The 13,818-nt window shown below is 59.3% G+C and overlaps 1 protein-coding gene across 2 annotated transcripts in view; it reads right to left on the bottom strand.

The window, feature by feature from the left end:
• SHANK3 (SH3 and multiple ankyrin repeat domains 3) overlaps positions 1-13,818 on the bottom strand; it is a 50,280-nt gene that overhangs the window by 8,119 nt on the left and 28,343 nt on the right. The window contains exons 19-22 of one of the 2 annotated variants that reach the window (XM_070411374.1): positions 12,281-12,304; positions 8,990-9,120; positions 8,400-8,484; positions 1,690-3,934 (exon numbers count right to left, since the gene is read on the bottom strand). In XM_070411374.1, the coding sequence (XP_070267475.1) occupies positions 1,690-3,934; positions 8,400-8,484; positions 8,990-9,120; positions 12,281-12,304 (2,485 nt within the window). The remainder of the gene's footprint in view (positions 1-1,689; positions 3,935-8,399; positions 8,485-8,989; positions 9,121-12,280; positions 12,305-13,818) is intronic. The other variant, XM_070411375.1, reaches the window with a different exon arrangement.

Genomic DNA, 13,818 nt, shown 5'->3' with positions numbered 1-13,818 from the left:
TCTGAGAAATGAAATGAGCACAGGGTTCTGGCACAACCCAGAGCCAGGGGACAAGAGCCCCTGATGCTGACAGGGGAGAAATGCTGAGGATGACCTGTGGGATGGTGAGTTCAGAGAAGGGCGAGTAGGAAGAGGCCAGCTGAGCAATCCCTCCCCCCTGCCCTGTGACAGCCCCAGCCGTCCCATGGGAGCCAGCACAGAGAATGACAAAATCTGGGCTCGACAACCAGTAAATCTGAGCCACGCATCTGTCCTGTGGGGTTTGTCCTGAGCCACCTCCCTAGATCTCAAAGCACAAAAGACAGCACCTGCATTGGGCTTCATTCTTTCATCTGTTTAGCAAATGTTTATTGAGGGTCTGCACTGTTCCACGCACTGTGCTACCCACTTTAAATGGCTTTGATTTTCATCGGGACCAAGGGGCACAGAGGGAGGAGGAGCAGAGAGGATGGGGGTGGTTGAGGCTGGTCAGGGAAGCCCACACCTCCGGGTCCTCATCCCAGCTGGACACCGGCCATGCTCACAATGCCTGCTCTGAGGGCACTTTCAACACTGCCCTGCCAGGAAGGGGGCTTTCACATGCCACTGGGAGATGGAAGAGGACAAAAGGGAAGAGGGTCCCAGAGCAAGCCCCTGGGGTGACAGGAGCGGGGCCACACTCTTGGATCTCTGCCCGGCACTGAGAGCTTCCCAAACCCCCACTTATCCTTTGAATCCTGAATTGGAAGAAGACAGATAAGACAAGCCCTTGTGAGTGACACCTGAACCCTCACTGCTTTGTGAACTCTGCCTTCCAAGTGGACAGGAAAAGGCTGGCTACATTTGGTCAAGGTAACAAGAAGTGGGGGGGGGGGGGGCCTTAGGGGCAAAGAAGGGTCAACCAGTGACCAGCTCTGCCTCAGACCAGCACCCAAAGAGCCACAGGGGTCTCCATGGGGGGAAAACCCAACCAGGGCAAACCTTGAGCAGGAGGTGGGAAACTAAGACAGACAGAGGGACGGGGAAGGTCAGAGAAGGCAAGAGGCCAGATGAAGGGAGCAGGGAGATGGAGTGGCTTCCATATAAGGGCGGCTTCTCCATGCACCTTCAAAACCCCACAGTCTGTCTAAGAGACTCCGAGGTGGTGCTGAGAGACAGAAATGTTTCTGGGACAGAAAACAAAAAGTTGGTGTGGGTGCCCCAAGGAAAAGGACACAAGGCAAGACACAAGCTACATGAAGGCGTCCCGGCCTCATGGCAGCCACGTGGCCACGGGGGGGGGGGGGGGGGGGAACGGACGACTCAGGGCCAGAGGGAAGCCAAACAGGGCAGGGAGGTGCGACTCTGGACGGGGCCACAGATGCCACTTAACGGCAGAGCCGCTTTGGTCCAGGGTGAGGGAGAGCTGCAGGACCCCCAGGCGGGAGCCTCCAGGAGAGCTGTGGAGCGGGGCTCACCCCCAGCCTGGACCTCCGACGGCTACCCTGCTCCCACTCTCAGCACCAAAGGGGTGGGGAGAGCAGCAGCCCCGACACTTCAGATCCCCTGAGAGCGCCGCTTGCCTCAGACAGATGAAGCAAGGCCAGATGAAGGACAGAGAGGTAGACAGGAGGACAGGCAGGGGTGGGACAGATGGAACCATGATGGACAAGAGGCAGACAGGGAGGCCCGTGGACATGGGACAGGACCCTCCCCAGCTGCCCTGCTCACCGAGCTGCCGCGATGGGCGACTTCTTAGAAGGGTCCAGCAGGCCGCCCAGGCCACCAGCCGGCTCCTCCCCCAGGGAGCGTGTGTCTTTGTTCAGCTGCTGCAGGCGGGAGCTGAGCTCACTGATCACAGTTGGTTTGTCATCTTCAGGCCCGGGGAGCCCCCGGCTCTCCATGGGGTCCCCCCACAGCTTGGACCTTCTCTGGAAGAGGTAGCGAGGGCGAGCAGGCCCAGCGGCAGAGGCCAGCCCGGCGGAGGCGGCATGGTGCTGCTGGGCCATGAGCTCACTGTCCGAGGACTGCTTCAGCAGAGGGTCCCTGAAGGTCACCGGCCCCTTCCCCAGCGGGGACTTGAGCTTGGGCTTGGGAGGCACTGGTGGCTTCTCGAGTAGAAAAGTGTGTCCATCAGCGAAGGAGGTGTGGGTGTCAGTGAGCTCCCCGCTCTCGGAGCTCAGGGTGGACATGCTGGACACCGTGGAGATGGTGCTCGTGGTCTCCAGGTGGGGGTCGCTGGAACTTCGCGTGTCCACCTCCTCCACTCCCGAGTCAGCTGCAGACTCAGGGGCGGGGGGCAGCTCACTACTCGCCTTCCCTGAGGCCGGGCCTGGCACCGTGGCGGGTGAGGGAACTGGGCCAGGCAGTGTGGTGGTCAGAAGGAGCCCGTTGGCAAACTCTTCGGGGGGTGGCACCAGCCCAATGCGAGCCAGTTCCTCTCTGGTCTCCTCGTCGCTAGAGGACAGCTGTGCGGGAGGCAGGTTCACAGTAAAGACCAGCTCTGGCTCCTCCTCCGAGCTGCCCTGGCCCGGCCCAGGTTCTTTTGGGGCGCTGCCAGGGGGCTGCGCCCGTGGGCTGGGCAGGGGCTCTGCCACCACGGCTGACTGTGTGGGTGCAGGGGCCAGCTCCGGGGTGCCTGCGCGCCCGCGCTCCTCTTCCGCCCCCAGCCTGCTGGGCTCCTGCCCGTTGCTGGTGGCGTGGACCACAATGAGGCCGGCGGGCCGCTGCAGGGACGTGTCCAGGACGCTGAGAATCATGGATTTCTTGTCCTCAGGTGACTTCCGCTCCTCCCTGGACGCCTTCTCGGGCTCCCTGCGCGCAGGCACCGGAACCCAGGCGGGGCTCCTCGGAGAGAAGGCCGGGGAAGCCAGGGCTCCTCGCTCGGAGTCGCGGGCTTGAACATCCACAAACAGGGGCCCAGGCCGATCGGCGTCAGGGCTGTGCACAGGAGTGGGGGACCGGGAGGGCGTCTGGGAGGCCAGCGCCCGCTCCCGGGCAGCCAGCGCCAGGGCCAGGGGCGAGCTGGGGTCCAAGGGTTTGCCGGTGAGCGGGTGGATGAAGGTGGAGCCGGAAGGCCCAAGGCTCGGGCCGCTGACCAACGGCTTCAAAGCAGAGACCGGCGAGGGCAGCAGCAGGTCACGGCCGGTGGCGGCCCCGGCCCCCAGGAGCCGCTCGTCGATGGAGCGGGAGGGCTGCAGGGACGGCAGGTCAGCGCTGGGGGGGCTGCCCTCGATGGCGCCCACCGACAGGAACACGGTGGAGCGGCGCCGCTCCTCCAGCCGCCGGTCCTTGGCCGGGCCCCCGAACGCCAGCCCGCCGTCCCCAGGGCTGTAGTCGAGGCCGCCGGGCCGAGGCCCGCGGTGCGTCGGGGAGGGGTCGCGGGCGAAGCTGCCGCCCCCCGGGCCCGGGCTGCCCACGGCCAGGCCCGCGCGCTCCTGGGCCTCCTCCACCTGCAGCTGCTTCACCAGCGGGCTCTTGCGGCGCTGGGGCTTGGACGGCGTGAAGAGGCTGGCGCTGAAGGCGCCCAGGTTGGCGTACGGGCTGTCGGGGTCCGGCGGCCGGGGCCGGCGCTTGGGGCGCTCCGGTGGGGTGGCTGCGGGCGGGGGCCGGGAGTCGCCCGCCTCGGGGGCCGAATCCTGCAGGATGATCATGGAGCGCGCGCGCTTCTGCCGCTCCGGGTAGGGCAGCGGGCCCAGGGCCGCGCCAGCTTCGTACAGGCCGGCGGCCCCCGCACCCAGACGCGCCTCCAGACCAGGTTTGAAGCTGGAGCGCACCGTGTCGTACGCCCGGCCCGGCGGGGGCGGCGGCGAGAAGGCGGGGGGCGCCCCTGAGTCGAAATAATAGGGCGCGGGCGGGGGCGGCGGCGCGGTCTGCGGCGGGGGCGGGATGCCACGACCCTCGCGCCCAGAGTCTTGCATCGACGTGCTCCGCGGGAAGCGCCCCTCCAGCAGGGACGCCAGCTTCTCATCCTCCCCTGCAGACAGAGGGCCCCGTGAGACTGGCCAGGCGCTGGGAGCCAGCGACTTCGGGAAGGCCCCTTGGACCCCAGCACCTGCCATCGGCAGAATCCGCCACGTCTGTTTCACCCCAGGGCAGCCAGGGATCTGCACCCCAATACCATTGCCAGTTTCAGGGGGGCAGTGTTCTTGTGAAGACTGGGGAGAGGAGTCAGTTCAGATATAGGGTAGAGGGGGGCCCGGAGAAAGTACCCAAACTCTGACCACACAACTTGGGGCCAAGACCTGCCCCAAACCTGGGACATAAAGGGGCTCAAATGAGACACCCCCGGAGGGTAGGAGCAGCCCTCTAGTCATGGGGGTGGGGTGCAGGGCTTCCCGAGTCTGATCACAGCTCAGAACCGATCACAGCCTGCAACCAGCAGGTTTGGGGGGGAGGGGCTGGGGGCAGCCAGAGGCAGAGAAAAGGGTACTTTCTGAGCAGGAAGGATCCATTGCAGACACAGGGACGGAAGGGCTGTAGCCAGGGAAGCCACGCCTCTGGCAGGGAGACAGCTGATGCCCAGGTAAGGAGGTGTGTGGTGCATGTCCAGTACAGGGCCAGGTAGACAGAGTGGACTGAGAGGCTGCCACTCACTGGTAGGGAAGGAGGGTGGATGGAAATGGAACTGCAGGCTGACCACCCCACATTTCGGTTTTACTCCCTGCTGGCTGTGCAACCCCAGGCCAAGACCCGAGCCCTTCTGAGCTTCAGTTCTCTCCTGGGCAACACACATTAAAATAAACCCCACTCTGCCTGCCTCGGACATAGTTAGGGTCTGAGCAAGGGCAGGTGGGAGTGCTCAGAGCCCGCATCTCCCTGCTGCCCACCTGCAGACCGGCAGGGCCTCCTTGTAGACACCATGTGGACACCTGTGCTGCAGGTGTGTGCACATAGGCTGCAGGTGTCCGTGGCCCAACCCAAGGAGAGTGCATTAATGGCTCTCCATGTCGACACACACGTCTCTTGTGGAGTGCCTTCTGGGGATGTGCACCTGGCCTCGCTCTGGACTGGGTGATATTTTTACGAACTCAACAAGATGCCTCTTGCCTGTCCCCAACCGCCTCCCCCGTTAGCCAGCCAGTGCTTGTGCCAGGCTGCCTACGCCCATTTGCTTCTTGGCCTGCTTAACAGCTCTCATATCCCCAGCTCAGCACGGGTGGACTTTTGAGTAAAGAGGCCTTACTGTCTGACGTCCCTTAACCTATCAGCACTTCAGTTTCCTCATCTCAGGGGCACTGCCCTCCCTGCTCCCTCCCCCACTGTGGGCCTGTGTGAGGTGGAACCATTTAGAGCTTACAGCACAAGGCTAAGCACCTAGAAGGGACCCAGATGAGACCCAGGTCGTCATCATCATCATATCAGGTCTGCCTTCCATCCCCTTGCTGGACACAGGAACACAGTATATAAACACCCACCACCCACGTGCGTGAGACAGGTACACAGGGAAAGCGGTGCCCCTAGAAGCTACAGGGGGTGTGATGTGCCAAGTTCTAACTTCAAGTCCCTTGCCTTGGGATGAAATGGGGAGTCTGTTCTGATGCCATCTTGGGTGGGCAGAGAGCATTACCCCAGCACTTGAGTGCTGGCCCCCAAATGCTAGACCAACACCACCAAGCAGTGGCCCAGTGTTCGGCTCAATGCAGCCCCTGGGGGAGCCTCAGAGCGGCCCTGGAGGTAGGCAGGCACTAGATGGTCCCCACATTTCCACATCAGGACCCTGAGGTTTCAAGGACTGAACCATGTGCCAAGGCCCCACAGCCAGGGCAAGGGGCGGGCTCTCCAGGAGTCTGGTAACTTGTTTGGCAGGCCAAGAAGAGGGGTCAAAGATGAGCACCTTTTGCCCTGGCTGTTGTTCTCAGTGGTTAGAGCACTGGCCCATGCACCGAAAGTTCTCGGGTTCGATTCCCAACCAAGGGCATGTGTCTGGGTTGCGGGTTGGAGCAACCAATCGATGTGTCTCTCTCACATCCCTCCTCCCCGCTCCCCCCTCCCCCCTTCCTCCTCCTCCACTTCCTCCCACTCTCTCTGAAAATCAATGGAAAAAATCCTGGGATGAGGATAAACAAAACAAAACGATGAGCCCCTCTCAGCTCATTCATGGCCCAAGCACTGAAAGGTCTGAGAGGGTGAGTGGGAAAGAGCTGCCATCCCCATCTGGGCTCATGTCCCAATGGGCAGGCACGTGGATGTGCACCTGTCTGTCCTGGGACTGGGTGTAGCTGAGGGACAGCCTCTGGCAGAGTGAGGTCAGGTGGAGAACAATGCATCCGGCAGGCCCAGGTCAGAGGGAGGCGGAGGCAGATGGCCCCAGATGAAGCAGGAGAGGGCTGGGGCTGGTCCCCAACACCCCAAGGCAATTGGGAGCCCACAGAGGGTCAACTGCAGGGATGAGGGGTGATATCTGCTCTGCAGAGGTCCCCATCTGACCTGTGGGTGGAGCTGGGGAGGGAGGTCTGAAGGACACCAAAGCTGTGGTCCAAGAGCAAGACACTGAGGCCCGGCCAGGCAGGGCTACAAAGCTGGTGAGGAGTCAGGCACAAGGCATTTGAGGAGGCAGTGTACCCCTAACTTGTCAGGGGAAGCAGAGAATAAGGAGGAAACCATGGAGGACTCCCAGGGCTTAGGCCAGTGGGAGGAGGGAGGTACCTCTGAGCTCCAAAGTGGCTGCAGTCTCACCAACCCTCTTCCTCCTCCTCCCCCTACAGAAAGGACCCACAGCAGTCCCTGAAGGACCATGCAACCTATGATGATGGCCTTTATCAGTAACTCACCACATGATCTCCCAGAAACCCCCACTCATCCTGCATGTCAAACTCAGGCACGCCCCTCCAGCTTGCCGACACCCAGGTGTGGCTGGTACCCCTAGTTGTCTCTAACTGGACGTGCTCCTTCACACTCACCACAACTGCCAAACTGAGTTGTCTGCACATGTGTCACCTCCCCCAACTGAGCCCCCACACCTGGCCCAGGGTCAGTCTAGAGTGGGCATCGAGTATCAGAGGTCCTCGGGTGAATGAGGGATTGGGGTTTGGGCAACTGGTTGGCCAGATGGGTGAACAGAAGACAGGTGAGGCAGCTGTGTGACCTTGGGCAAGTCACTTGGCCTCTTTGCCTCAGTTTCGTCGTCGGAAACACAGGTACTAACTATAGTGTTACCTCCTCAGGGTTCCTCTAAGGAAGGGGTCCTCAAACTACGGCCCGCGGGCCACACGCAAATACAAATATTGTATTTGTACCCGTTTTGTTTTTTTACTTCAAAATAAGATATGTGCAGTGTGCATAGGAATTTGTTCATAGTTTTTTTTTTAAACTATAGTCCGGCCCTCCAACGGTCTGAGGGACAGTGAACTGGCCCCGTTTAAAAAGTTTGAGGACCCCTGCTCTAAAGACTACGTGTGGCAGTGAGCATACGCAGTGTTGGCGTGAGTGTAGAAGGGGCATTTACTGGTTAACACATGATGGGTGCGGTGAGGTGTACATGGACAGATAGATGGGTAAGTGGACAGGTCTGGGGGTAGATGGATGGACAGGTGAGCAGGAGAGGGCACTGGATGCCTAGAAGGATGAGCAGCAGGTGGGGCTTATTAGATGACCAGGCCCAGGGTCAAAAGAGGACATGGCCAAGTGTGGGGCATGACATCAGCTGGAGTGTGATGTCCCGTGGAGACAGGTGCAGAGGCAGAGAGACCAAGGACACGGCCTTGAGAAAGTTCCGTGTTGGTGTGGTGTGGTGTCCTCCTTGGGGAGGACAGAAGGACCCACGTTGGTATGTGGGGCTGGGAGAAGCCTGAACATGTGCGGCTGAGAAGTGTCCTAAAACTGGGAGAAGAGTTACATGGATAAGGAAGCAGGAAAATCAACTGCGAATTGAAGTCCAAAAGAGAGGGCTGGTCACGGGCACCGGGAGGAACGCCCTGGAAAACACTGGTGACTATGGTGGGAGCAACTTCAATTTTAGGTACAGAGCTAGCCTTCCCCAGGCTGCAGGCGGGGGACAGGAGACAGAAAGTACAGGTGACTTTGGAGAAATGGACTGTGAAGGAAAGGAGAGGTATTGAGGAATACCTGGGGTATGGGGTGGGGGCAGGTTCAAGGGGAGGGTAGTTTTAGGACCAGAAATATGACATGTACTCAGGCATCCAGCATAGAAGACAAGGCCCAGGGATGGGTGGGAGCCATGGATGGAGGGTACCCACTGGACAGGAAGCCGTAGATGGGTGTGGGGGGAGTCTCAAGGGTCTGTTTTAGCGAAGTATCTCTGAGTTTGCCAAAGGACTGATCCCCACCCCCACCCCCACCCCCAACATATGTCCACATATGAGATCTCTGGGCTAGGGCCAGGGAGAGGCAGGACTCAGAGGGGAACTGAAAACCCAGCTGAAGGTGGAGAGAGAGGGTCCCATTCCCCCCACCCCGTGCAGACCCCAGCCCGGCCGTACCTACAGACTTGGTCCGTGGAATCCCCTTCCGCAGGGAGCCTGGCAGCTTCTCTGGGCCTGGGAGGCCCTGGCGCTCAAACAGTGACTGTGGGAGTCGGGAGGGTACATGGAGGTTCCACCCACGCTCTTCCTAAGCCTCATCTCACCCATGCACTATGTCCAACGTGCTGGTGCCCAGGCGCCTGCCTCCATAGCAGGGCCAGGCAGCAGGGGCCTGGGCAGAGTGTTGGGTGGGTTGATGCCAAGGTGGCCAGAGCAGACAGCGGCCCTGGGTGTGGCCCAGGTGAGGCTAGGGGAGCAGCCCAGGAGGTGCCCAGTAGGAGAAGTGGGCCAGGGGATAAAGACACACTATTTGTGGCATGAACAGGGCTGGCACAGAATCTGCCTAAGGCACTGAAAGCCATTCAGCACGTGGTCAGCTGTGGCCGTTCTGGGGCTGAGGTGGCCCCAAGTGTCTCCGGGGTCTGGGGGGCCTTCACAACCACCCTAAAGCACGGGGTCCGAATGGGCCCCCACCCCAGAAAATGCGCAAACACCCATGCTCCACCCGGCCCTCAGCCCACCCCCACCCCCACCCCCCAGCAGCTTACACTGATCTCGGCCGGGGTGATCCTCCGGCTGGTGGGCCGCTGTTTGACGGTGGCCGCCCTCGAGTCAGCATCCGCGATGTCAGGCCTCAGTGCGGGCTCCGTGGCGGCCGCCAGGATCTCATCTAGTTTCTCTGCACACCAAGAAGGTGTCTTCTCAGCCACCATGACCTTGAGCAGCCTCACTGTTCTGTCCTCCCCACAAGGCCGGTCCCCCCCATGCGGGGCCCACCTCAGACCTCCCACTCCCCAGGGCTGCTTCCAGACCTGGGATGGTGGCCCTCACACACCAGAATCTGGTTCTGCACCAGCCTCCTCTCCACCCTTGGCGCGGCTCCAGGGGACCCTGGAGACCCCACTCCAGGAAAAGGCCGACTGACCCTTAGGGGGAGGACCCGGGCACACTGCTGAGGGCCCCGGTCTCCCCAAGATTCCATGTCCTTTGACTTTCACTTCTCTCCTCAGCACAAGGCATCGCTGTTTGGGCCCCAGTGCACAGGACAGACCCCAGGTCCAGCGGGTGCCCACGAAAGATGCGAATCAATCAAGAATGAAAGAAAACAGCTGAGTGCCCCAGGCTGCTCAGGAAGCCAAAGAACCTTCATCCAGGTGGGAGGTGCCAAGAAGAGGGTGTGGGGCACAGTTGGGAGGGACAAGGGGGACGCACAGGGCTGAACAAGGCCTGGGGGAAAGGCACCAGGAGCCCCCAGGCACTGTTCTTCTCAAATCCGTTGTAAAAGAAAAGCTCTGTTTGTTTTTATTAAAGCTGGTTGATGCTTTTCAAAGTGGTGTTTTTTTATGAACATGACTTGGAAGTTTTGTTAAACAACTGGGTGTGTCTGAGAGCTATCAGGTCCAGCAGGAGGGCGGATGGGTCCAGTTGGGGCCAGCCTCGGAGTGCAGTCGGGTGCCCACCTGCTGCCAGGGGACCCTCTCGTTCAGGAGCCCTGCCCACTCCATCCTTCACTCAGGTTCGAGATCCCACCCTCCCAACCAAGGGACTGTGCCAACCTTAGAGGCCCATGCATCAGGTCACCAAGCGCCCCACGTGGGAGAACGTCTGGGGTCAGCCTCGACACCTCCTACCAGCACCTGCTGTCCCACCTCTGCACCCGCCCACAATCACCGTGCAAAGCAGATAAGCTCCTGAGATGTCCAGTACCCAGCCCAGACCAGACCCACTCTGTGCACTCACTTTCCTGGCTTAACCTCTTTATGACTCAGTTTCCTCCTCTGACGAAACAGCACACAAGCGGCACCTGGCTCAGTGTCGTGAGAACCAGGACATATCTAGAGGTGCCACCACTGTGCCAGCTCTGAGCAGGCACCAAGCACCGAGCACAGGTTTGCAACAATCAGCTCCACAGCTGCCCTGCAGCCCAGGGCACCCAGCCCGGCCCTGACACCAGAGCTCCACCAGAGTTTCAACTCACCTGGGCCCAGGTGCAGACCAGGGAGGCCCGTTAGAGGCCCCTTGTTTGTTTTGTAATGAGGTGAATGCCTTCCCTGTGGAGCTGAGACCATTTAGGTTCCGGGCGACTTCCAGAGTGGGAAGTGCCTCACCTGTCATCCCACAACAACCACACGAAGAAGACCCTGTTACTGCCCTCATTCTACCCAAGAAGAAACTGAAGCTCTGAGAGATAAACTGCCCAGATCACAGACCCAGGAAGTGAAAGGTCAGACTTAGCTGCCAGGCTGCCCAGAAACCACAGACAAAAAGACAGGTATGGAGAGAAACACTTCCGTGGGAATCGCAGGACACGTGCTCACCTGAGCTGTGAATTTAGAGGCCTCTTGTCCAGGTCCGGAACTCAGTCCGAGACCCAACGCCACATGCTCAGTAAGGTAGCCAAGCACAACTGCTGGCTGTGGGCCACGGGACTAGGCCAGATGAGAGTTATTTTCAAATTGGTAAGAATAAAAATTCTTCATACTATAAACTAGTGAGATTGACACCCAATCCCCCCCAAAATTAGTATGTGTATTCTTACAGCATTTCAGATGTTTAGATAAGGGAATGAAGCCCATTAGGAAGCGGGTCTGGGTCCCTGGCGTGCCCCGCCCCCCGCTCCCCCCACCACACACACACCACCAGACTCACACACACAGCTGTCGTGGGGCCCAGGCGGATGCGGCTGTTTGAACAAGCCGGGCCTGTGGGGGCGATGAATCACCATCACTGCCCCTACAACTGGAGGCAGTACGCAGGCCACAGCACAGCTCCCTGGGAGGCCCGCTAATGAGCCGAGCACAGAACCGATGTGCTCCAGAAATAGTTCGCATGTCGGCCTCAAGGTGTGCACAAAAGTGTCCACAGAGGAGACTCCATCACCTGTTTTAACGCCTGAAAAGATGCCCAGGAAAGCACATCATTGGGACTGGGGAAGGGGCGGTGAGAGCTCAGAGGGCCAGGCTGCAGGTTGTGCAGGAGAGTGTGGACTGCAGGCGGGCAGGTGTGTGCTGGCACAGGAAAGGCCCATGGGTCCCAGAGTGAGGACCAGTGAGCACTGGGTACATGGACAATGAGGGGCCACAGAGCCACCTCTGGCTTCTGTGTGGCCTGGACTCCTGTTCTCTGAGAGGTGGGAGAAGCTGGCGGAAGCCAGGCCCTGAGATCTGACAGATACTGGCCCTCAGTGCCCAGGCCCAGACTCTGTCCCCACATGGATGCTGTGTCCCTCGAAACCAGGCCGGACGTACAGGGAGGAGCCTCAGAGGACGTGGCAGATGAGGTCTGAAGGTAGCAGCAAGGGGTGGGGAAGCCAACAGGTGGGCGATGCTGGAGTAGGAACTCCAGGCTGTCTCCCCAGTGCTGTGGGCCCAGACTCATGCTCTGAGGGACTGTCAGCACTGGGCTTGACCCCAAAACAGATCAGCACGGAAACAGCACCCACACACCAGGCACAAGGGAGCCCCCAGAGCAGACAAGAAGAAGCAACCTGGGCCAAGTCAAACACCAGACACTCCCACCCCCGAAGTGCCACAGCTGGGTCCTAAACCCGCCCTCCCTGGCTCCAGGCCTCCACTCTGGGGGTTCCCAGCTCTGCCTCACCAGGCCACCCTAGCTCACCTGAGCCACAAGGCCCCTGACCAAGCCTATCACATCCCCAGGTGACCCTAGCCAGGTCCTTCTACTGTGCCCCCACCAGATCCCAGAGAAAAGGCCATCAGGAGGGTACAGCCCAGGCCTCCGGACCACCCTGAGTGAACTGGAACCTCCTCATACACCAGCACTTCCCTGGACAGGGATCAGGCGAAGCTGTAGCCCTGGGGACACAGCAGATGACTCACCCCCTTTCCTTCTCCGAATGGAGGCTTGGAATCAAGAAACAGAGCAAAGGGGGTAAGAGGCAGGCTTCATCCTAGGCACCCGGGCCCCATTCCCCACTCCCTTTGCCCCACCTCTCTTCTCCCACCCCTTCTAACAACCAGGACCTCCCAGATCCCCACAACCCCCAACCTACACTCTCTACCAGACCAGAGGGGCAAATCTGCCCAATGCCAAATTAGTACACAGCTTGAAACTCGAGGCAGAAACAATCACAAGCAGAGACATATGCTTTTGTGTGCATGCACACACACACACGTGCACACACACATTTACGGTCCACTCACACATGTACACATGAGGCCCATGCAGTTCCACTCACACTCATGCACACTTGTGTGTGCCTACACACACGACACACACACACTTGTGCACATCCACATACACTGACTCACACATGTGCACACACGCTGCCCACGTATGTTTGCGTACACATATGTCCACACATTTGTGCATGTCAACTCACACACAAGTCCCCACATGGTGTTCATGCACATGTTTATACATGTCTACTCACACACGATTACACACATGCTCATGCACATCCACACATACTTATACACTCACTTGTGTATGCCCGCTCACACATGTTTACATACATGCTTGTGTACATCCACTCACACACGGTGTGCACATGCTTTTGTACGTCCCCACACATCCACTCACACATGTGCACACATTCATGCTCATGCACACACAGACATGCACACACAGACATGCACACACATGTGGAGACGTCCACAGACAAGTCAAGTCAAATTTTTTTAGAGAAAGGGCAAATCCCATAAAAACCAAGTTTGGAGTCACTGATGGCATCACTGGTTGCCCTGGGGCATTCTGCACAGTGTGTTTCCAACAAAGGGCAGGCCAGTCAGAGACCCCACACTGACGTGGCACCTGCCCCAACGTTCTCATCACAGAGGAAAAAAGACCCAGAAGCTCAAGATTTACCATGAGAAAGTGGGTGAGCAGGAGGGGACTCAGACCCACCGGGCACTCCCAAGTCTGGGTCTCCACTGGCCTCTGCAGCCCCAGCACGTCCTTGGTTCTTATTGAGGAGATGAGCATGTGGGAACCCCGATGCACACTTGCCTAAGAGCACTGGGGTGTCCTGCCCTTCCTTCTGCCACCTGTCTCAGGGGAGGGTCCCTGCCCAGCCCCTTCCTCTCCGTTGTTTCTGCCAGCCCCTCAGCCATTCAGGGCTTTGCTTCTCCCCCACACTCTCTCTGAGCCCCCAACCTTGCCACCTGCTTTTTTTGTCACCTCACATCTTCCTTTCTTTCCAGCTATTTAGGTGATCTTCTCGATAGACTACAGGGACCCTAAATGGTCCCATCAGTTCTCAACAGTGTGACACAGAACTGACATGTTAATACTGGCAGTGAGCCAACGGGCCTTATTTCTACCTTTTGAAAGCACCAACACTGGACCGCAAGCTGAGCTCTGTAGTACGTGGGAAGACCCTGATGCCGGCCTGGCTTCCTCAAACCAGGTATTTCTA

This window comes from Myotis yumanensis, unplaced genomic scaffold (assembly GCF_028538775.1).
Source record: "Myotis yumanensis isolate MYYU_CA2020_CCGP unplaced genomic scaffold, mMyoYum1.0.hap1 SCAF_3, whole genome shotgun sequence".
NCBI lineage: Eukaryota > Metazoa > Chordata > Mammalia > Chiroptera > Vespertilionidae > Myotis > Myotis yumanensis.
This window is presented reverse-complemented; position numbering and strand designations above follow the sequence as displayed.